Here is a 23806-nt window from a genome sequence, read left to right as displayed (position 1 = left end):
GAGGTAAAGAGACTGCAACCTGGTGTCCTCGTTATTTACTGCACCGCACCACTACGGCATCACCACCACCATCACCTATCCACATCTATTATTGTACGCCCCTCAGCAGGGTCACGGACCGGGTCTAGCCACCGTGACAACCCCAGAGCAGAGACTCAGAGGCCCGGTACCGGGTAGCCCTCGGCCCTGCGGCAGTGGGGGCGCTACACTTGAACCCCCTCAGTCAGATAATTAAAGAGTCTGGCTATGGATACAAGCTCAAGAGTGGAAGCACCATCAGCCACCTCCTCTACATGGATGACATTAAGCTTTATGCGAAAAATGAACGAGACATCAATTCACTGATCCACCTGACAAGGATCTACAGTGAAGACATCGGGCTGTGATTCGGACCGGAGAAGTGTGGCCGGTTTGTAATAAAGAGAGGCAAGGTAGTCAAGACTGATGGAGTTGAATTACCAGCATTGCGCATAGCAGATGTACAGACATACTACAAGTACATCATCATCCCACAAGGATACGGTAACCATGATGAGGAGGCAAGGAAAGCAGCAACATCCAAATACCATCAAAGGGTAAGACAGATCCTGAAGAGCCAGCTCAATGGGAAGAATAAAATCGGTGCCATAAATACGTATGCCCTGCCAGTTATCAGATACTCTGCTGGCATAATATGCTGGCCAAAAGAAGAGATGAAAGCTGCAGATGTGAAAACACGAAAGCTCCTCACATTGCATGGTGGTCTCCACCCAAAGTCTAACACACAAAGATTGTATACCAACAGAAAGGAGGGTGGTCGAGGCTTCATAAGCATCCAATCCACCATCACGGATGAAACAAGGAGTATCCAGGAGTACATCAGAAAAATGGCACCAAAAGATGAGATGCTGAGAGAAAGCCTAAGGCAGCAACAACAACAGATCTGGAAGGAAGAACAGGAACAGGAACTGCCATGGCAAGACAAGCTGTTGCATGGCATGTAGCATCGACAGATAATGGAGGTGGCTAACATGGAGAAATCCTAGCAATGGCTGGAGAAAACTGGACTCTGAGACAGCACAGAGGTACTAATCATAGCGGCACAAGAGCAAGCACTAAGTACCAGATCCATAGAAGCAGGAATCTACCACACAAGACAAGACCGAAGATGCAGACTATGCTAAGAAACCTTAGAAACTATCCAACACATAGTGGCAGGATCCAAAATGCAAGCAGGAACAGCATATACTGAACGCCACAACCAAGTAGCGGGATTTGTATACAGGAACATCTGCACAGCATATGGGCTAATTCCTCCTAAGTTCAGGTGGGAGACCCCAGAAAAAGTGGTGGAGAAGGAAAGAGCTAAAATCCTGTGGGACTTCAAGATCCAGATGGATAAGCAGGTGTTGGCTAACCAACCAGACATTGTGATAGTAGATAAGGATCACAAGACAGCAATGATAATAGATGTGGCAGTGCCAAGTGACAGCAACATCAAAAAGAAGGAATATGAGAAGCTGGAGAAATACCAGGGCCTCAAAGGAGAACAGGAGAAGATGTGGAAGGTGAAGGCAACAGTGATTCAATTCCAGTGGTGATAGGAGCACTTGGAGCAGTGACCCTTAGTGGGAAGAATGTCTATAACAGATCCCATGAGCAACATCTGAGCTCTCTGTCCAGAAAAGCGCAATGCTGGGAACAACTGAGAACCTATGCAAAACCCTCAAGCTCCCAGGTCTCTGGTAGAGGACCCGAGAATGAGAAAGGACAACAAATACCACTAAAGGCTAAGTATACAGTTGTGAGCTGATATTAATAGCCTGGGAAGGTTCATGGGTATTACCCCCTTCCCAGGCTATAAACATCGGCCCCCAGCCATTGGCTTCCCTCTTCTAGTTACGAAAATTATACAGGAGCCCACACCATTTTTTTCAGAAAAATAATCTTTTATTAATTAAATTCATGTACAGTAAGCTGCACACACTGTACTAATTGTATATGCCACAGACATCTTTATATCTACCTATTCTATTTGTATTTACTGTATGTAATCCATGTCTTCTCCCCTGTCGGCTCCTGCGGTGATTTTACACTACCACTCCTGGTGAATTCCTGGCTTTTCTTCTATCTGTCTATCTATGTAATATACATAGTAAATATAGAAAAACTGACTGAACAGCCATCTAGTCTGAACTGGTGCATAACCAAAAAGTCTTACATAGCAAATAGATAATGGCTGCACTCAAGTTTATTGTGCTAAAGCAAGGAAATGTGCAATACATGAAATGTGAACAGCATAATGGCTTGTGAAATTTATGAAAAAACACATGAGATTTTTAGCACAAAATTTGGCCAAATGTTGTGAGCCCATTCACCAAACGTCAAGGTAATCTCAGATCGAATGGGTAACTAACCTGTCTGCCTAGTGTGAACACTTACCTATGGCTAATAAAATGGTAAAGCCTGTATTTATAGAGGAGGTTAGAACCAACTGTGTTTGGATGTAATTAAAATCACAGCATGGTGAAGGGCGGGGCGTTCAAGTCAGAAAAAGCAATACATAGTAAATATAGAAAAACTGACTGAACAGCCATCTAGTCTGAACTGGTGCATAACCAAAAAGTCTTACATAGCAAATAGATAATGGCTGCACTCAAGTTTATTGTGCTAAAGCAAGGAAATGTGCAATACATGAAATGTGAACAGCATAATGGCTTGTGAAATTTATGAAAAAACACATGAGATTTTTAGCACAAAATTTGGCCAAATGTTGTGAGCCCATTCACCAAACGTCAAGGTAATCTCAGATCGAATGGGTAACTAACCTGTCTGCCTAGTGTGAACACTTACCTATGGCTAATAAAATGGTAAAGCCTGTATTTATAGAGGAGGTTAGAACCAACTGTGTTTGGATGTAATTAAAATCACAGCATGGTGAAGGGCGGGGCGTTCAAGTCAGAAAAAGCAATACATAGTAAATATAGAAAAACTGACTGAACAGCCATCTAGTCTGAACTGGTGCATAACCAAAAAGTCTTACATAGCAAATAGATAATGGCTGCACTCAAGTTTATTGTGCTAAAGCAAGGAAATGTGCAATACATGAAATGTGAACAGCATAATGGCTTGTGAAATTTATGAAAAAACACATGAGATTTTTAGCACAAAATTTGGCCAAATGTTGTGAGCCCATTCACCAAACGTCAAGGTAATCTCAGATCGAATGGGTAACTAACCTGTCTGCCTAGTGTGAACACTTACCTATGGCTAATAAAATGGTAAAGCCTGTATTTATAGAGGAGGTTAGAACCAACTGTGTTTGGATGTAATTAAAATCACAGCATGGTGAAGGGCGGGGCGTTCAAGTCAGAAAAAGCAATACATAGTAAATATAGAAAAACTGACTGAACAGCCATCTAGTCTGAACTGGTGCATAACCAAAAAGTCTTACATAGCAAATAGATAATGGCTGCACTCAAGTTTATTGTGCTAAAGCAAGGAAATGTGCAATACATGAAATGTGAACAGCATAATGGCTTGTGAAATTTATGAAAAAACACATGAGATTTTTAGCACAAAATTTGGCCAAATGTTGTGAGCCCATTCACCAAACGTCAATGTATTGCTTTTTCTGACTTGAACGCCCCGCCCTTCACCATGCTGTGATTTTAATTACATCCAAACACAGTTGGTTCTAACCTCCTCTATAAATACAGGCTTTACCATTTTATTAGCCATAGGTAAGTGTTCACACTAGGCAGACAGGTTAGTTACCCATTCGATCTGAGATTACCTTGACGTTTGGTGAATGGGCTCACAACATTTGGCCAAATTTTGTGCTAAAAATCTCATGTGTTTTTTCATAAATTTCACAAGCCATTATGCTGTTCACATTTCATGTATTGCACATTTCCTTGCTTTAGCACAATAAACTTGAGTGCAGCCATTATCTATTTGCTATGTAAGACTTTTTGGTTATGCACCAGTTCAGACTAGATGGCTGTTCAGTCAGTTTTTCTATATTTACTATGTATTGCTTTTTCTGACTTGAACGCCCCGCCCTTCACCATGCTGTGATTTTAATTACATCCAAACACAGTTGGTTCTAACCTCCTCTATAAATACAGGCTTTACCATTTTATTAGCCATAGGTAAGTGTTCACACTAGGCAGACAGGTTAGTTACCCATTCGATCTGAGATTACCTTGACGTTTGGTGAATGGGCTCACAACATTTGGCCAAATTTTGTGCTAAAAATCTCATGTGTTTTTTCATAAATTTCACAAGCCATTATGCTGTTCACATTTCATGTATTGCACATTTCCTTGCTTTAGCATAATAAACTTGAGTGCAGCCATTATCTATTTGCTATGTAATATACATATACATCTACTATATAATTGTCTAAGGGTCACTTCCGTCTTTCTGTCTGTCTGTCTTTCTGTCTGTCTGTCACGGAAATCCCAAGTCGCTGATTGGTCGCAGCCAGCTGACCACGACCAATCAGCGACGGGCACAGTCTGGCCGCAAAATGGCCACTCCCTACTCCCCTGCACTCAGTGCCCCCTCCATACCCCCCAGTCAGCGCCCGCCACCCACATAGCATTGTAGCAGTCCGTTAAATCGACTGCGTTACACCGCGGTGTAACGCAGTCTGTTAATGCTGCTATTATCCTTGTGTGACAAACTTTTTACTATCGATGCTGCCTATGCAGCATCAATAGTAAAAAGATCTAAGGTTAAAAATAATAAAAAAATTAAAAATTGTGCTATTCTCACCTTCCGGCGCCTTTCCCGTTCCTCGTGACGCTCCGGGCCATGCATTGCGGTCTTGCGAGATGATGACGTAGCGCTCTCGTGAGACCGGTACGTCATCATCTCGCGAGACCGCAATGCATTCTTGGGACCGGAGCATTGGTACATATATTGGTATATACTATGTGGGTAGTGTTATATACTAAGTGGCTGCTATATACTAAGTGGCTGCTATATACTAAGTGGCTGCTATATACTAAGTGGCTATGCTATATACTATGTTGCTGTGCTATATACAACGTGGCTGTCTGTGCTACGTGGGCTGTGTTATATACTGCGTGGCTGTGCTATATACTAAGTGGCTCTTATATACTACATGGCTGTGTTATATACTATGTGGCTGCTATATATTACGTGGGCTGTTTTATATACTACGTGGCTGTGTTATATACTACGTGGCTGTGCTATATACTACATGGCTCCTATATACTACATGGCTGTGTTATATACTATGTGGCTGCTATGTATTACGTGGGCTGTGTTATATACTACGTGGCTGTGTTATATACTACGTGGCTATGTTATATACTACGTGGATGTGCTATATACTACGTGGCTGCTATATACTACGTGGCTGTGCTATATACTGCTTGGCTGTGCTATATACTACGTGGCTGTGCTATATACTACGTGGCTGTCTGTGTTACGTGGGCTGTGCTATATACTATGTGGCTGCTATATACATACATACATATTCTAGAATACCCGATGCATTAGAATCGGGCCACTATCTAGTGTATATATATATATATATTATTATTATTATTTATTATTATTATTTATTGTTATAGCGCCATTTATTCCATGGCGCTTTACAAGTGAGGAGGGGTATACATAATAAAAACAAGTACAATAATCTTAAACAATACAAGTCATAACTGGTACAGGAGGAGAGAGGACCCTGCCCGCGAAGGCTCACAATCTACAAGGGATGGGTGAGAATACAGTAGGCGAGGATAGAGCTGGTCATGCAGCGGTTGGTTGATCAGTGGTTACTGCAGGTTGTAGGCTTGTCGGAAGAGGTAGGTCTTCAGGCTCTTTTTGAAGGTTTCGATGGTAGGCGAGAGTCTGATGTGTTGTGGTAGAGGGTTCCAGAGTAGGGGTGATACGCAAGAGAAATCTTGTATACGATTGTGGGAAGAGGAGATAAGAGGGGAGTAGAGAAGGAGATCTTGTGAGGATCGGAGGTTGCGTGTAGGTAAGTACCGGGAGACGAGGTCACAGATGTAAGGAGGAGACAGGTTGTGGATGGCTTTGTACGTCATGGTTAGGGTTTTGTACTGGAGTCTCTGGGCAATGGGGAGCCAGTGAAGGGATTGACAGAGGGGAGAGGCCGGAGAATAGCGGGGGGACAGGTGGATTAGTCGGGCAGCAGAGTTTAGAATAGATTGGAGGGGTGCGAGAGTGTTCGAGGGGAGGCCACAGAGCAGGAGGTTGCAGTAGTCAAGGCGAGAGATGATGAGGGCATGGACTAGGGTTTTTGCAGATTCTTGGTTGAGGAATGAACGGATTCGTGCAATATTTTTGAGTTGAAGTTGGCAGGAAGTGGAAAGGGCTTGGATATGTGGTTTGAAGGAGAGATCAGCGTCAAGGATAACCCCGAGGCAGCGAGCTTGTGGGACTGGGGAGTGTGGGCAGCCATTTACTGTAATGGATAGGTTCGTTGGGGGGGTCACGTGAGATGGGGGAAAGATGATGAATTCATTCATTCATGAATATATATATATACACTCACCGGCCACTTTATTAGGTACACCTGTCCAACTTCTTGTTAACACTTAATTTCTAATCAGCCAATCACATGGCGGCAACTCAGTGCATTTAGGCATGTAGACATGGTCAAGACAATCTCCTGCAGTTCAAACCGAGCATCAGTATGGGGAAGAAAGGTGATTTGAGTGCCTTTGAACGTGGCATGGTTGTTGGTGCCAGATGGGCTGGTCTGAGTATTTCAGAAACTGCTGATCTACTGGGATTTTCACGCACAACCATCTCTAGGGTTTACAGAGAATGGTCCGAAAAAGAAAAAAAATCCAGTGAGCGGCAGTTCTATGGGCGGAAATGCCTTGTTGATGCCAGAGGTCAGAGGAGAATGGGCAGACTGGTTCGAGCTGATAGAAAGGCAACAGTGACTCAAATCGCCACCCGTTACAACCAAGGTAGGCCTAAGAGCATCTCTGAACGCACAGTGCATCGAACTTTGAGGCAGATGGGCTACAGCAGCAGAAGACCACACCGGGTACCACTCCTTTCAGCTAAGAACAGGAAACTGAGGCTACAATTTGTACAAGCTCATCGAAATTGGACAGTAGAAGATTGGAAAAACATTGCTTGGTCTGATGAGTCTCGATTTCTGCTGCGACATTCGGATGGTAGGGTCAGAATTTGGCGTAAACAACATGAAAGCATGGATCCATCCTGCCTTGTATGGAGCATCTTTGGGATGTGCAGCCGACAAATCTGCGGCAACTGTGTGATGCCATCATGTCAATATGGACCAAAATCTCTGAGGAATGCTTCCAGCACCTTGTTGAATCTATGCCACGAAGAATTGAGGCAGTTCTGAAGGCAAAAGGGGGTCCAACCCGTTACTAGCATGGTGTACCTAATAAAGTGGCCGGTGAGTGTATATATATATATATGTATATATATATATATATATATATATATATATATATATATATATAGATTCAAGAAAGAGGCAGCACTCCATAGTAAAGGTGAAAAATGTGGTAGGTTTAATCGACCCGCATAGCCGGGCGACGTTTCAGCTCTATCTGAGCCTTTATCCAGCAGTGAGTAACCATACCTGCTACCTATTTATGTGTTCCAACAAGTGTTTACAATGATTGCAATCATATTTTATATCCACTAATTTTCCAGTCAAATATTCATATTAATCATGTTGTGCTTATATCCAATGCTTGTGCATAAAGTGCTTAGTGCCTTGTGCAATAAAACTCCAACTTCCACATTCCCTCTGTCTCTCAGAATGTACTTAATAAGTTGCCAGCAACTTTATAACTAATTGATCTCTTATTAATAGTCATTATATATATAGAACGCTGATTGTAATGTACACTCACCCACAGCACATTGTAGGCTCATGGAGGACGCTGTATACAAAAAACGGCGTTTACTGCAGCTTACTGCGCATGCCCAGAGCGCATCATTCCATTGGAGCATCTCACAGACCAATGGAGCTCTCTGTGTGGCAGTTTCTTACTGGCGCATGCGCAGTAGCGCTAAATAACGCCATATTAGTAGAGGCTCTCTAGATTCTATGTAACTGTGTGGCAATTTCTTGCTGGCGCATGCGCAGTAGCGCTAAATAGTGCCATATTGTTAGAAGCTCTCTAGATTCTATGTAACTGTGTGGCAATTTCTTACTGGCGCATGCGCAGTAGCGCTAAATAACGCCATATTGGTAGAGGCTCTCTAGATTCTATGTAACTGTGTGGCAATTTCTTACTGGCGCATGCGCAGTAGCGCTAAATAACGCCATATTGTTAGAAGCTCTCTAGATTCTATGTAACTGTGTGGCAGTTTCTTACTGGCGCATGCGCAGTAGCGCTAAATAACGCCATATTGGTAGAGGCTCTCTAGATTCTATGTAACTGTGTGGCAGTTTCTTACTGGCGCATGCGCAGTAGCGCTAAATAACGCCATATTGTTAGAAGCTCGCTAGATTCTATGTAACTGTGTGGCAATTTCTTACTGGCGCATGCGCAGTAGCGCTAAATAGCGCCATATTGGTAGAAGCTCGCTAGATTCTATGTAACTGTGTGGCAATTTCTTGCTGGCGCATGCGCAGTAGCGCTAAATAGCGCCATATTGTTAGAAGCTCGCTAGATTCTATACACCACCTGCGCTGTAGCCCAGGACTATATTATATGTTTCAAAGCACCAGCGCAAGTGTTATTAAGCATTTTATATCCTAAATAGGACTATATTGAAAAGAAAGAATTGACACTTATCCTGATGCAATGCACTGTCTGGCCACAAAAAAATATAATAATATCATATTTGTTTATTAGTTATCCGTACATGGTAGATCCATCGCTGAACCACAACAAAAGGACTATACTCTTTTATATTACTTTTTTGTATATTATTTATCTCACTATTATGTGTGGATACGTATCTTGACTTCACGGATGGCCATATCTTCAATACAACCCCCGTGAGCCAATAGAGTCATTCTGCCCCTCAGTTGTCCCTCCGGACCAAAGAGTTGCAGCCATGACATCTATATGATACGTTTGTATTGATATCGATTTCTGTTGCTCAAAATGTATCCAGACTCTACGGATAACCACATCTCTTATATAGTTTCCGTGAGTCAATAGGGCCATTCTGTCCCTCCATTGTCCCTCCGGACCAAAGAGTTACAGACCTGGCTACTATAAAGATACCTTCAGTGTGTTTTTTTACACAAATGAAACCGGGTATATCCTTGTATTCAAGTATGACTACCTAAGAGTGTCATATTGTCCCTCAATTACTCCTCCAGACCAAGGGATTACAGCCACATCATTTATAATTCCTATGGCATTATCCCAATACTTTGGTCACATACTCAAAGAACAGTCATTGCCTCAGATATTTTCATATTTTTTATTGTGATAAAGCGACAGATCCACTAATATGCAGCAAATAGCCCAAAAGCAAAGTGCATAGGGAAAAAGTTATATGAAAAATAATTTAAATGAAAAATGAATAATTTCAGTCCTCCACGTGCCTCCTCCCCCGTAGGTGAGATTTTTCCAAATTACATTCTGTGGGACAAAGAGAGTGGAATTAAATTACAAACAGACTTATCACATCAAAGAGTTTAAAAACATCTGGGTATCAAATACACAATACAGAGAATAGTTCCACCATATCCCCCTATAACGCCGTCTGTATATTGAAATCTACATTTAAACCTTTCGGCTTCAACGGTTTGAGCTCATAGATCCATTTAAGCTTTCTTTTTTAAAATGTGTTCCCTATTGCCCCCCTTTATCTGAACTGGGACCACGTCTATTATTCTGCACTTCAAATCTTTCTCCTGATGATTGCATTCCAAAAAATGTTTGGGTACCGGGAGATCCTTTCTTTTCTTTCTTATCGTATACCTATGTTGATTCATCTGAACTTTGAATGAACATATTGTTCACTGCTTGAAAAAGGCTCAGATAGAGCTGAAACGTCGCCCGGCTATGTGGGTCGATTAAACCTACCACATTTTTCACCTTTACTATGGAGTGCTGCCTCTTTTTTGAATCTCTGTGAAACTGGAGTAATCATTGGACTGGTTGCCTGGGGCTCTGCACCCGAAGATAAGTACTAGTGTTGTGCTGTTCCTTTTTTCTTCATATATACAGGTCCTTCTCAAAAAATTAGCATATAGTGTTAAATTTCATTATTTACCATAATGTAATGATTACAATTAAACTTTCATATATTATAGATTCATTATCCACCAACTGAAATTTGTCAGGTCTTTTATTGTTTTAATACTGATGATTTTGGCCTACAACTCCTGATAACCCAAAAAACCTGTCTCAATAAATTAGCATATTTCAACCGTCCAATCAAATAAAAGTGTTTTTTAATAACAAACAAAAAAAACATCAAATAATAATGTTCAGTTATGTACTCAATACTTGGTCGGGAATCCTTTGGCAGAAATGACTGCTTCAATGCAGCGTGGCATGGAGGCAATCAGCCTGTGACACTGCTGAGATGTTATGGAGGCCCAGGATGCTTCAATAGCAGCCTTAAGCTCATCCAGAGTGTTGGGTCTTGCGTCTCTCAACTTTCTCTTCACAATATCCCACAGATTCTCTATGGGGTTCAGGTCAGGAGAGTTGGCAGGCCAATTGAGCACAGTAATACCATGGTCAGTAAACCATTTACCAGTGGTTTTGGCACTGTGAGCAGGTGCCAGGAAGCATGAAGTGCTCCAAAATCTCCTGATAGCTAGCTGCATTGACCCTGCCCTTGATGAAACACAGTGGACCAACACCAGCAGCTGACATGGCACCCCACACCATCACTGACTGTGGGTACTTGACACTGGACTTCAGGCATTTTGGCATTTCCTTCTCCCCAGTCTTCCTCCAGACTCTGGCACCTTGATTTCCGAATGACATGCAAAATTTGCTTTCATCAGAAAAAAGTACTTGGGACCACTTAGCAACAGTCCAGTGCTGCTTCTCTGTAGCCCAGGTCAGGCGCTTCTGCCGCTGTTTACCTGGGGAATGCGGCACCTGTAGCCCATTTCCTGCACACGCCTGTGCACGGTGGCTCTGGATGTTTCCACACCAGACTCAGTCCACTGCTTCCTCAGGTTCCCCAAGGTCTGGAATCGGTCCTTCTCCACAATCTTCCTCAGGGTCCGGTCACCTCTTCTCGTTGTACAGCGTTTTCTGCCACATTGTTTCCTTCCAACAGACTTACCATTGAGGTGCCTTGATACAGCACTCTGGGAACAGCCTATTTGTTGAGAAATTTCTTTCTGGGTCTTACCCTCTTGCTTGAGGGTGTCAATGATGGCCTTCTTGACATCTGTCAGGTCGCTAGTCTTACCCATGATGGGGGTTTTGAGTAATGAACCAGGCAGGGAGTTTTTAAAAGCCTCAGGTATCTTTTGCATGTGTTTAGAGTTAATTAGTTGATTCAGAAGATTAGGGTAATAGGTCGTTTAGAGAACCTTTTCTTGATATGCTAATTTATTGAGACAGGTTTTTTGGGTTATCAGGAGTTGTATGCCAAAATCATCAGTATTAAAACAATAAAAGACCTGACAAATTTCAGTTGGTGGATAATGAATCTATAATATATGAAAGTTTAATTGTAATCATTACATTATGGTAAATAATGAAATTTAACACTATATGCTAATTTTTTTAGAAGGACCTGTATGTATGTGTGTCACTGTTCTATCTATCCTTTTGTAACCTGTCACGCTGTGATTTTACTGAACGCGGCACATGAATTTCCGGCTTTTGAGGGGACCCCTCTATTCTTGATAACCAACCTTGCTGCAGCCCCCAGCTGTGAGTTTTGCCTGGTTGGTTATCAAAAATACAGGGGAACCCACGCAGTTTCTTTGTTTATTATTTATTTACAGCGCAGTAGCGTATGATGAATACACCCATCAGATGCTGCGGCTCTCACTGTTATTAGTGGCTGTAGGTGTCAGATGATGAGAGCTGTAGTCCCATCAGCTGACACCAGTGACCAGTAGTAAACTTTATACCTCCAATCACAAATGAGCGGTCACTGTCTTCTGACATTGTGGGAACCGCGGCTCTCTGACCGACGGGGATGATTTTACCCCCAATCAGAAGAGCTACGCCGGTGATTACCACACTGTCACACAGCTTGGGAAACACCGGCTTTTGTGCTGTGCATGTTCGGCTATATTTGGTGATTTAGTCAACGATTAAGTCGGTGAAAATTGCAAATTCGGCGATCGTGAACTGAACTAAACATTGAAATATTCTCTCATCTCTAGCCATAATACTGTGTGAGGCGCTGTGGGGCCGTCATACTGTGTGGAGACCTCATACTGACCTACATGGGCACACAGGAGAGCAATTTCCTTGTGATGAGTCAGATAGAAAGTGAGAAGTACAGACCTTTGGTCTATATGATTTCAGTCCTCCTGAATTGTTATGGTGTTGTGTGCCAGGAGGGAGACATCAGATAGTACGTCCTGAAGGTAAGCAAAGATATAATGGCAGTAAGAATTTGGATTCCAGGCAGGAAGCATAGTGGAGACAAAGAGCAGGAAGAGGTCATTAGCTCAGGTTTGCTGCACTATTGTGGCTTATAACAAAAGTTATATACCGCCACATGTAACCGGAAAGTTCCTGACTCTGCACAATGCAGAAGAAGCGTTCATAAAGTGTTGTGTCTGCTATCTGATGTATATACTTCTCAGCAAGTTCTTGTTAAGTAAAGGATAGTCTATTTTTTTACTTTGGTCTCCCTCATTCATCTTCATAACATCTGGTCTCGGCCTACAACGACAGCATGCACTCTGCATAGTCGGGAGATATGACTCTGCCAAATATATATATATATATATACATATATATATAATATACAGTATACTAGCTGAAGAGCCCGCATTGCCCGGGCATAGTAACTAACTGTGGTTTTGGAAGTGCATTTGAACAGCAAGGTGGATTGCTGTTGAAGGGAAAGAGAAAAAAAAAAATCTATAAATCTTCAGCATAGCGAGTGTGAGCGAGCTGAGTGTGACCTGAGCGTAAGTGTGGACTGCGGTAAGTGTGTGACTTGTGATTCAGTGACTTTGGAATCAGGGAGTTTCCAAGGGAGGAATTGATGTCTGTTTTTAATTAATACTTTTTTTTTTTTTAATTTAACGTTTCTGTCTAGTGCAATCCCCATTAGCAAATGTGCTCCACAATTGTTAATGCCATCCAGTGTACATCTTGCCACATGTATGCAGTCCTTGACCAGCCGGTCGAGGGTGCATACTGCTGTGCGAGATGTGAGCACGTTGTGCATTTGGAATCCCAGATTCTGGATCTAAATGTGCAGCTGGCAACACTGAGATCCATAGGCTATATGGAGAGGAGTCTTCTGCTCACAGAGCAGACGCTCAATGGGACAGATGAGGAGGGGGATGGTAGGATGGAGCTGCAGGACAGTGAAGTAGGTAGCTGGGTGACATTCAGAAAGCGGGGTAGAGGGAAGAGTGCCAGGGAGGCTAGTCCTGATCTGGCTCACCCCAATAAGTTTGCTAAGTTGGCAGATGAGGGGGATGCCAGTACAGGGGTAGCACTGCTGCAGCCAGGCATGTCCTCTGAAAGCCGGAGGAGTGACTGCTCCAGTAAGGAGGGAAATAGGAGAGCAGGGCAGGCCAGACAGGTGCTGGGAGTGGGGGACTCAATTATTAGGGGAACAGATAGGGAAATCTGTCACAAAGACAGGGATCGTCGGACGGTGTGCTGCCTACCTGGCGCTCGAGTCCGACACATCACTGATCGGGTGGACAGATTACTGGGAGGGGCTGGTGAGGACCCAGCGGTCATTGTGCACATTGGCACAAATTACAAAGTTAGAGGTAGGTGGAAGGTCCTTAAAGATGATTTCAGGGAATTAGGCTGCAAGCTGAAAGCAAGGACCTCCAACGTGGTATTTTCCGAAATACTGCCTGTACCACGTGCCACGCCAGAGAGGTAACGGGAGATTAGGGAGGTTAATAAGTGGCTCAAGAATTGGTGTAGGAAGGAGGGGTTTGGGTTCCTGCAGAACTGGGCCGACTTCTCAGTTGGCTACAGGCTCTACGCTAGGGACGGGCTGCACCTCAATTGGGAAGGTGCAGCTGTGCTGGGGGAGAGAATGGCTAGAAGGTTGGAGGAGTGTTTAAACTAGGGATTGGGGGGGGAGGGTATTCATTTTATAGGAGGGGAAGATAGTGCAGATAGAGACCTGGGCACAAATAAGGAAGTTGGGGGTGGCGGTGGCATGGGGGGTGGGGTTAGAACACTTAGTAATTTAAGAAAGAATAGAGGTACAGAGAGGAACATCAAGTGCATGTATACTAATGCCAGAAGCCTCGCCAACAAAATGGACGAATTAGAACTAATGTTGTTGGAACATAATTATGACATGGTGGGGATATCTGAAACATGGCTGGATGAGAGCCATGATTGGGCTGTTAACTTGCAGGGCTATAGCCTTTTCAGAAATGACCGTACAGATAAGCGAGGGGGTGGGGTGTGTCTGTATGTAAAATCGACCTTAAGGGTATGTGCACACGTTGCGGATTTCTTGCAGAAATTTCCTGAAGAAAACCGGAAATTTTCTGCAAGAAATCCGCATTTTTTTTTTTGCGTTTTTTTCCCGTTTGTTTTGCGTTTTTTTTAGCATTCTGCAAGCGTAATTAGCTTGCAGAATGCTAAAGTTTTCCAAGCGATCTGTAGCATCGCTTGGAAAACTGACTGACAAGTTGGTCACACTTGTCAAACATAGCGTTTGACAAGTGTGACCAACTTGTTACTATAGATGCTGCTTTTGCAGCATCTATAGTAAAAGATAGAACGTTTAAAAATAATAAAAAAAATAAAAAAAATGCTTATACTCACCCGCAGACAGCAGATCTCCTCACCGGCGTCCATTCCTATAGCTGATGTGTGCGCGCAGGGCCTTCCATGACGTCACGGTCACGTGAGCGGTCTCGACCAATCACAGGACAGTGACGTCATTCGGCAAGGTCCTTCACCGCACACCAGCTGCTGCTACAGGAACCGAAGACAGCGTGCAGCACAGAGGCGGGAACACTTCGGGGGCCATCAGAGGGTGAGTATAGGACTATTTTTTATTTTAATTCTTATTTTTTTACCAATTATATGGTGCCCAGTGCGTGGAGGAGAGTCTCCTCTCCTCCACCCTGGGTACCAACCGCACATAATCTGCTTACTTCCCGCATCGTGGGCACAGCCCCGTGCGGGAAGTAAGCAGATCAATGGACCCCTAGGTGTGCGGAATCCCCTGCAATTCCGCATTTTAATGAACATGTTGCTTTTTTTTCCGCTATGCGATTTTTTCGCGGAAAAAAAGGCTACATTTGACATTTGCACAAAAAATGCGGAATACACTGAAAATAATGGGAGGCATATGTAAGCGTTTTTTTTCGCGTTTTTATAGCGAAAAAACGCGAAAAAAACGCGAAAAATACTGAACGTGTGCACATGGCCTAAAACCCATCCTGCGTGATAATATAGGTGAATCTAATGAAAATGTAGAGTCCCTGTGGGTGGAGATAAGGGGAGGGGGAAAAAATAATAAATTACTGATAGGAGTTTGTTATAAATCTCCAAAAATAATGGAAGCAATGGAGAATATCCTCGTAAAGCAAATAGATGAAGCTGTGACTCAAGGAGAAGTCATTATTATGGGGGACTTCAACTACCCTGAAATAGATTGGGGAACAGAAACCTGCAGTTCCAGTAAAGGTAATCGGTTTTTGACAACTATGAGAGACAATTACCTTTCACAACTGGTTCAGGACCCAACAAGAAGGGGGCACTGCTAGACCTAATATTAACCAACAGGCCAGACCGCATATCAAATATAAGGGTTGGGGCTCACTTGGGGAATAGTGATCACAAAATAATAAGTTTTCATGTATCCTTTAATAAGATGTGTAGTAGAGGGGTGACAAGGACACTAAATTTCAGGAGAGCAAATTTCCAACGAATGAAAGAGGATCTTGGTCCAATTAACTGGGACGATATCCTGAGACATAAAAGTACACAAAGAAAATGGGAGACGTTTATTAGCATCCTGGATAGGACCTGTGCACAGTATATACCGTATGGGAATAAACATACTAGAAATAGGAGGAAACCAATATGGCTAAATAGAGCTGTAAGGGGCGCAATAAGGGACAAAAAGAAAGCATTTAGAGAATTAAAGGAGGTAGGTAGTGAGGAGGCATTAAATAAATACAGAAAATTACATCAATTCTGTAAAAAGCAAATCAAGACAGCAAAGATTGAGACAGAGAGACTCATTGCTAGAGAGAGCAAAAATAACCCCCAAATATTCTTTAACTACATAAATAGTAAGAAACTAAAAAATGACAGTGTTGGCCCCCTTAAAAATAGTCTGGGTGAAATGGTGGATGAGGATGAGGAAAAAGCCAATCTGCTAAATGACTTTTTTTCATCAGTATTTACAAAAGAAAATCCCATGGCAGACAAAATGACTAGTGATAAAAATTCCCCATTAAATGTCACCTGCTTAACCCAGCAGGAAGTACAGCGGCGTCTAAAAATAACTAAAATTGACAAATCTCCGTGCCCGGATGGGATACACCCCCGAGTACTGCAGGAATTAAGTACAGTCATTGATAGACCATTATTTTTAATCTTTAAAGACTCCATAATAACAGGGTCTGTACCACAGGACTGGCGTATAGCAAATGTGGTGCCAATATTCAAAAAGGGGACAAAAACTGAACTCGGAAATTATAGGCCAGTAAGCTTAACCTCTACTGTGGGTAAAATCCTGGAGGGCATTCTAAGGGATGCTATGCTGGAGTATCTGAAGAGGAATAACCTCATGACCCAGTATCAGCACGGGTTTACTAGGGACCGTTCATGTCAGACTAATTTGATCAGCTTCTATGAAGAGGTAAGTTCCGGACTGGACCAAGGGAACCCAGTGGACGTAGTGTATATGGACTTTTCAAAAGCTTTTGATATGGTGCCACACAAAAGGTTGTTACATAAAATGAGAATAATGGGGATAGGGGAAAATATGTGTAAGTGGGTTGAGAGCTGGCTCAGGGATAGGAAACAAAGGGTGGTTATTAATGGAGCACACTCGGACTGGGTCGCGGTTAGCAGTGGGGTACCACAGGGGTCAGTATTGGGCCCTCTTCTTTTTAACATATTTATTAATGACCTTGTAGGGGGCATTCAGAGTAGAATTTCAATATTTGCAGATGACACTAAACTCTGCAGGGTAATCAATACAGAGGAGGACAATTTTATATTACAGGATGATTTATGTAAACTAGAAGCTTGGGCTGATAAATGGCAAATGAGCTTTAATGGGGATAAATGTAAGGTCATGCACTTGGGTAGAAGTAATAAGATGTATAACTATGTGCTTAATTCTAAATCTTTGGGCAAAACCGTCAATGAAAAAGACCTGGGTGTATGGGTGGACGACAAATTCATATTCAGTGGCCAGTGTCAGGCAGCTGCTACAAAGGCAAATAAAATAATGGGATGCATTAAAAGAGGCATAGATGCTCATGAGGAGAACATAATTTTACCTCTATACAAGTCACTAGTTCGACCACACTTAGAATACTGTGCACAGTTCTGGTCTCCGGTGTATAAGAAAGACATAGCTGAACTGCAGCGGGTGCAGAGAAGAGCGACCAAGGTTATTAGAGGACTGGGGGGTCTGCAATACCAAGATAGGTTATTACACTTGGGGCTATTTAGTTTGGAAAAACGAAGACTAAGGGATGATCTTATGTTAATGTATAAATATATGAGGGGACAGTACAAAGACCTTTCTGATGATCTTTTTAATCATAGACCTGAGACAGGGACAAGGGGGCATCCTCTACGTCTGGAGGAAAGAAGGTTTAAGCATAATACCAGACGCGGATTCTTTACTGTAAGAGCAGTGAGACTATGGAACTCTCTGCCGTATGATGTTGTAATGAGTGATTCATTACTTAAATTTAAGAGGGGACTGGATGCCTTTCTGGAAAAGTATAATGTTACAGGGTATATATACTAGATTCCTTGATAAGGCGTTGATCCAGGGAACTAGTCTGATTGCCGTATGTGGGGTCGGGAAGGAATTTTTTTCCCCATGGTGGAGCCTACTCTTACCACATGGTTTTTTTTGCCTTCCTCTGGATCAACATGTTAGGGCATGTTAGGTTAGGCTATGGGTTGAACTAGATGGACTTACAGTCTTCCTTCAACCTTAATAACTATGTAACTAGTTATAACAAATTATAATGATTATCCTCCATCCCATAGTCCAGTGCCCATATACTATTTTTTTTTAATTTATTTATATAGCACCATTGATTCCATGGTGCTGTACATGAGAAGGGGTTACATACAAATTACAGATATCACTTACAGTAAACTAACAATGACAGACTGATACAGATGGGCGAGGACCCTGCCCTTGCAGGCTTACATTCTACAGGATGGTGGGGAAGGAGACAGTAGGTTGGGGGTTGCAGCAGCTCCGGTGTTGGTGAGGCGGTATCTCCGCTAGTGGTGAGGAGGCACCGGGGTCAGTGCAGGCTGTAGGCTTTCCTGAAGAGGTGGGTTTTCAGGTTCCGTCTGTAGGATCCGATTGTGGTTGATAGTAGGACTTGTTGGGGCACAGAATTCCGGAGGATGGGGATATTCTGGAGAAGTCTTGGAGGCGGTTGGGTGAGGAGCGAATAAGTGTGGAGGAGAGAAGGAGGTCTTGGGAGGACCGAAGATAACGTGAGGGAAGATATCGGGAGATTATTTCAGAGACGTATGGAGGAGACAGGTTATAGATGGCTTTGTAGGTCAGTATTAGTAATTTGAACTGGACACACTGAGGGAATTGGAGCCAGTGAAGAGATTTTCAGAGGGGAGAAGCAGAGGAGTAGCGAGGAGAGTGATGAATTAGTCGGGCAGCAGAGTTAGGGATGGACTGGAGAGGTGCAAGGGTTTTAGCATGGATGCCACAGATAAGGAAGTTGCAGTAGTTGAAGGGGGAGATCACCACACATCATACATCCCATAGCCCAGTGCCCATATACCCATCATATATATCCTCCATTCCATAGCCCAGTGCTCATATACCCATCAAACATATTCTCCATCCCATAGTCCAGTGCCCATATACCCATCACACATCCTCCATCCCATAGCCCAGTGCCCATATACCCATCAAACATATTCTCCATCCCATAGTCCAGTGCCCATATACCCATCACACATCCTCCATCCCATAGTCCAGTGCCCATATACCCATCACACATCCTCCATCCCATAGTCCCGTGCCCATATACCCATCACACATCCTCCATCCCATAGCCCAGTGCCCATATACCCATCACACATCCTCCATCCCATAGTCCAGTGCCCATATACCCATCACACACCCTCCATCCCATAGTCCAGTGCCCATATACCCATCATACACATCCTCCAAACCATAGTCCAGTGCCCATATACCCATCACACATCCTCCATCCCATAGCCCAGTGCCCATATACCCATCAAACATATTCTCCATCCCATAGTCCAGTGCCCATATACCCATCAAACATCCTCCATCTCATAGTCCAGTGCCCATATGCCCATCACACATCCTCCATCCCATAGTCCCATGCCCATATACCCATCACACATCCTCCATCCCATAGTCCAGTGCCCATATACCCATCACACATCCTCCATCCCATAGTCCAGTGACCATATACCCATCACACATCCTCCATCCCATAGTCCTGTGTCCATATACCCATCACACATCCTCCATCCCATAGTCCTGTGTCCATATACCCATCACACATCCTCCATCCCATAGTCCTGTGTCCATATACCCATCACACATCCTCCATCCCAAAGTCCAGTGCCCATATACCCATCACACGTCCTCCATCCCATAGTCCAGTGCCCATATACCCATCAAACATATCCTCCATCCCATAGTCCCGTGCCCATATACCCATCACACGTCCTCCATCCCATAGTCCAGTGCCCATATACCCATCAAACATATCCTCCATCCCATAGTCCCGTGCCCATATACCCATCACACATCCTCCATCCCATAGTCCCGTGCCCATATACCCATCACACACCCTCCATCCCATAGTCCCGTGCCCATATACCCATCCTCCATCCCATAGTCCTGTGCCCATATACCCATCACACATCCTCCATCCCATAGTCCCGAGCTGGGTGGCGCTGAGCAGGGAGTTCCTGGAGATGTGCTGTTATGTAACCTGGCAGTGCGGCTCTGTGTGCGGCCGCTGATGATGCGATTTTCTACGCCGGTAACAATAGAGCGCGGCAGTAATAGAGGAGGGGGATTCATTTCTGTCATGTGCTCTCTGCTCCTTTCTGGGGGGCAGACAATGGCTGGAGCTTATGTTCCCGGGGATGCGAGATTTCTCCCACCCGGTCACTGTCTGCTGAGGTGTTGTGGGGAAACTGTTGCTCATAGCAACCAATCACAGCTCAGCTTCTTTTAAATAGCTCTGGTGAAATAATAGATGTTTAGTGATTGGTTGCTATGTGGAAAGGGCGTGGCTTGACACACACACACATACACTCAGCTTTATATATAATAATAATAATAATCTTTATTTTTATATAGCGCTAACATATTCCTTGGCGCTTTACAGTTTTTGCACACATTATCATCGCTGTCCCCAATGGGGCTCACAATCTAAATTCCCTATCAGTATGTCTTTGGAATGTGGGAGGAAACCGGAGAACCCAGAGGAAACCCACGCAAACACGGAGAGAACATACAAACTCTTTGCAGATGTTCTCCAGGCTGGGGCTTGAACCCAGGACTCCAGCGCTGCAAGGCTGCTGTGCTAACCACTGAACGACAGTGCTCAAACTTCTGTGTGTGAATCAGGGCTGAGATCTAACGTGATAGAAGATTACAGTGCGGGGAAGACGGGAAACCTTCATATAGACGGCCGGTGGTGATGGAGTCAGTGACCGACTCTGGCCAAATATGTCTCTAGAGCCGTAGTAGAAGATGAAGATGTCGTCCTCACCATGAAGTAGTTATTTCTCATGTCACGTGTAATGAATATCTCCTGCAGTATTGCTAATGCCGATTCCAGGGTCGGTAAATGAGACGAGAATTAGCGTTATGGAAGATGAGTCTATGAGGAACGTATTCAGCTGCCGACTCCGAGGAGGAAACTGCTTGTTGTCTGTGGCCTAAATATATAGGATTTATTAGTAGATGTAAAGAAGGAAACTAAATACTGTAAAATAATAAATCTCCTCATATGTTTCCTTATTATCTCCAGTAATTGTATTATTACAGGATTCTTATGATGTTACATCGGCTCATCTTCTCATTCAGGTCTCCACAATATCGGATCCTCTCAGTGAAGATCTTCTACAAAAGAACATTTTCCTGATTTACCCATCACAGATGGATATGGACAGAGACAAGATGGCGGAGAGGATATTACACCTCACCCTAGAGATCCTCTTTCGGCTTACTGGAGAGGTGAGAGATTCTGATGACGTCACATTACATCATTCTTATCTATGGGAATAACAGATGGACAGAACTGGAGAGGTGAGGACTCTGGAAATGTCTGTAGTGAGATTTATTAATGTGTCTCTCCATTACCAGGATTACACAGTGGTGAAGAAGACCTCTAGTGATCGCTGTCAGGACCCTGTGTCTGAGGGATGGGAAAGACCCCTGAGCCCAATCACGGGGCCTCCACCTCACCCCCTGATCCATGAGGACATCAATGACCAGAAGATCCTAGAACTCACCTACAAGATGATTGAGCTGCTGACTGGAGAGGTGACACTGCTGGGAATGCTGGGACATTATACAGTAACACTATGAAGGGATCGGGGGGATGACGGTATCATTGTATGTGTCAGGTTCCTATAAGGTGTCAGGATGTCGCTGTCTATTTCTCCATGGAGGAGTGGGAGTATTTAGAAGGACACAGAGATCTGTACAAGAACGTCATAATGGAGGTTCCCCAGCCCCTCACATCTCCAGGTAATAGTCAGGACTAAATACACACGGCCTATAATTATCTGTATGTAAAGAATGAATTCACTCCCTGTATGTGTTTCCTCCAGATCTATCCAGTAAGAGGACAACACCAGAGAGATGTCCCCGTCCTCTTCTTCCACAGGACTGTAACCAAGAAGATCCCAATGCTCCTCAGGATCATCAGGTAGATGGAGAGAAGGTGTCAGGAGATCTCCCCTATGATGTGTAGACGCCGGTGAAGGTCTTGTGCTCAGTCTTGTTTTATCCACCAGTATTATATGTTTTATACTTGTGTAATGAGAACGGTGGAGATGGCAGGATTAGAGCTGATCATAGATGGGACTTCTCCATCTGTCGGTGACTGTTATAATATTTGTTTCAGGGTGAAGATCTGACCCATATTAATACTACAGAGACATATGTGAGGGGTGATGAGTGGTGTAAAGAGGAGATTCCCTCATATGACTACCCAGGTGAGTAGTAACCACTAAATGCAGAGAAGTCACAGATTCTTCTCAGTCACCGGCTGTGGCTGCTTTATCGGTGGTGTAGTCCGGCCGTATTACCATGATCACCATTTTACCTCTAGACCACAACATTCTCTTTCTATACACTGACCTGAGAGGCTTCCTGATCATCACTGCGCATGAGAGGGAGTCTCTCGGGTCTGGAGACCCAGATGTCATCATGACGACATCGGGTCTCCATGGCAGCGATCAGGACCACGCGTCATGCCACGGGGTCTAGGATTCAAAGGCAGAGGGGCTGTCAGCCCATGTAGTGAGGGACCAGCGACCTGCCACAAGCCAATACAGATGCATATGTAATCAGAACACCACATAAAGCCCCGCCCCAAAACAAGAGAATCTCATTAGCTGAAAACTACAAATTAAACAACAACCACAAGAAAAATTTCATCACCAGGTGTCAGTGTAATCAGTATAACTGCACCGACCTGACAGTGTCTGTAGTCACTGAGCACAATCCTGCTGACAGGTTCCCTATAAGACATCTCCGCTCTGCACTATTATACACAGTTCTCTATAAATGTGTAATATTTCTTCTTGAAACTTATCTGACAGAAAATATTGGGGCTTCCGATAGTTTAGATTGTGAAGTCACCGAGCCCCGTGCTCTAATTACCCAGAGAGGTTTCACCACTAGCTCCTCATTTATTACTGATGGAGACTGTTCAGTTTGAGCATTTCATTTTACAATCTGACGTGTGTCACTTTATGTGGTGATAACTTTAAAATTATTCACAAAGGATAATAGAAAACAAATGGATCTTACAAATTATTTTCCAGCTTCTCACAATACCCTACCTACGATTTAGAACACCCCACACAAAGATGATTAGAAGGCAATGTATAATAATCAAAATTTAATTTTATTAAAGTATTACAAAACTTTTAAAAACCATATTGACAGCTTAGGGGAATAGGACAATATCCCTCTCCCATTACCAATGTTGACGTGCAGCAACAGGTGAAAAACAGGGTACATCCCACATCGGATGTTACAATAGGAAACATTCACGTAATTAATAACACTGGTCAACAGCATTTTTGGTGCCAAAGATATTTCATCAAATTTAGGGTATTTTTGGGGTGCTGATTCTGAATATGTCATCAGTTTTGCCAGATTGGCTCAAGTTTTTGAGATTTTTGGTATCTTATTTATAGCACTTGTTGGTAAATGCGACGCATCATCTCATTAATTTCTTTGGATTTGT

The 23806-nt window shown here is 43.4% G+C and overlaps 1 protein-coding gene across 1 annotated transcript in view; it reads left to right on the top strand.

The window, feature by feature from the left end:
• LOC143768289 (gastrula zinc finger protein XlCGF66.1-like) overlaps window positions 1–22552 on the top strand; it is a 36045-nt gene extending 13493 nt beyond the window's left edge. Inside the window, exons 2-6 of the mRNA XM_077256983.1 lie at window positions 21409–21558; window positions 21688–21867; window positions 21951–22074; window positions 22158–22255; window positions 22454–22552. Coding sequence (XP_077113098.1) covers window positions 21481–21558; window positions 21688–21867; window positions 21951–22074; window positions 22158–22255; window positions 22454–22552 — 579 coding nt within the window. The 5' untranslated portion in view covers window positions 21409–21480. The remainder of the gene's footprint in view (window positions 1–21408; window positions 21559–21687; window positions 21868–21950; window positions 22075–22157; window positions 22256–22453) is intronic.
• Window positions 22553–23806: the final 1254 nt, after the last annotated feature.

Source organism: Ranitomeya variabilis, chromosome 4 (assembly GCF_051348905.1).
Source record: "Ranitomeya variabilis isolate aRanVar5 chromosome 4, aRanVar5.hap1, whole genome shotgun sequence".
In the NCBI taxonomy this organism is placed as follows: Eukaryota; Metazoa; Chordata; class Amphibia; order Anura; family Dendrobatidae; genus Ranitomeya; species Ranitomeya variabilis.
Note: the sequence above shows the minus strand (reverse complement) of the source record. Positions and strands in the feature narration are given on the sequence as shown.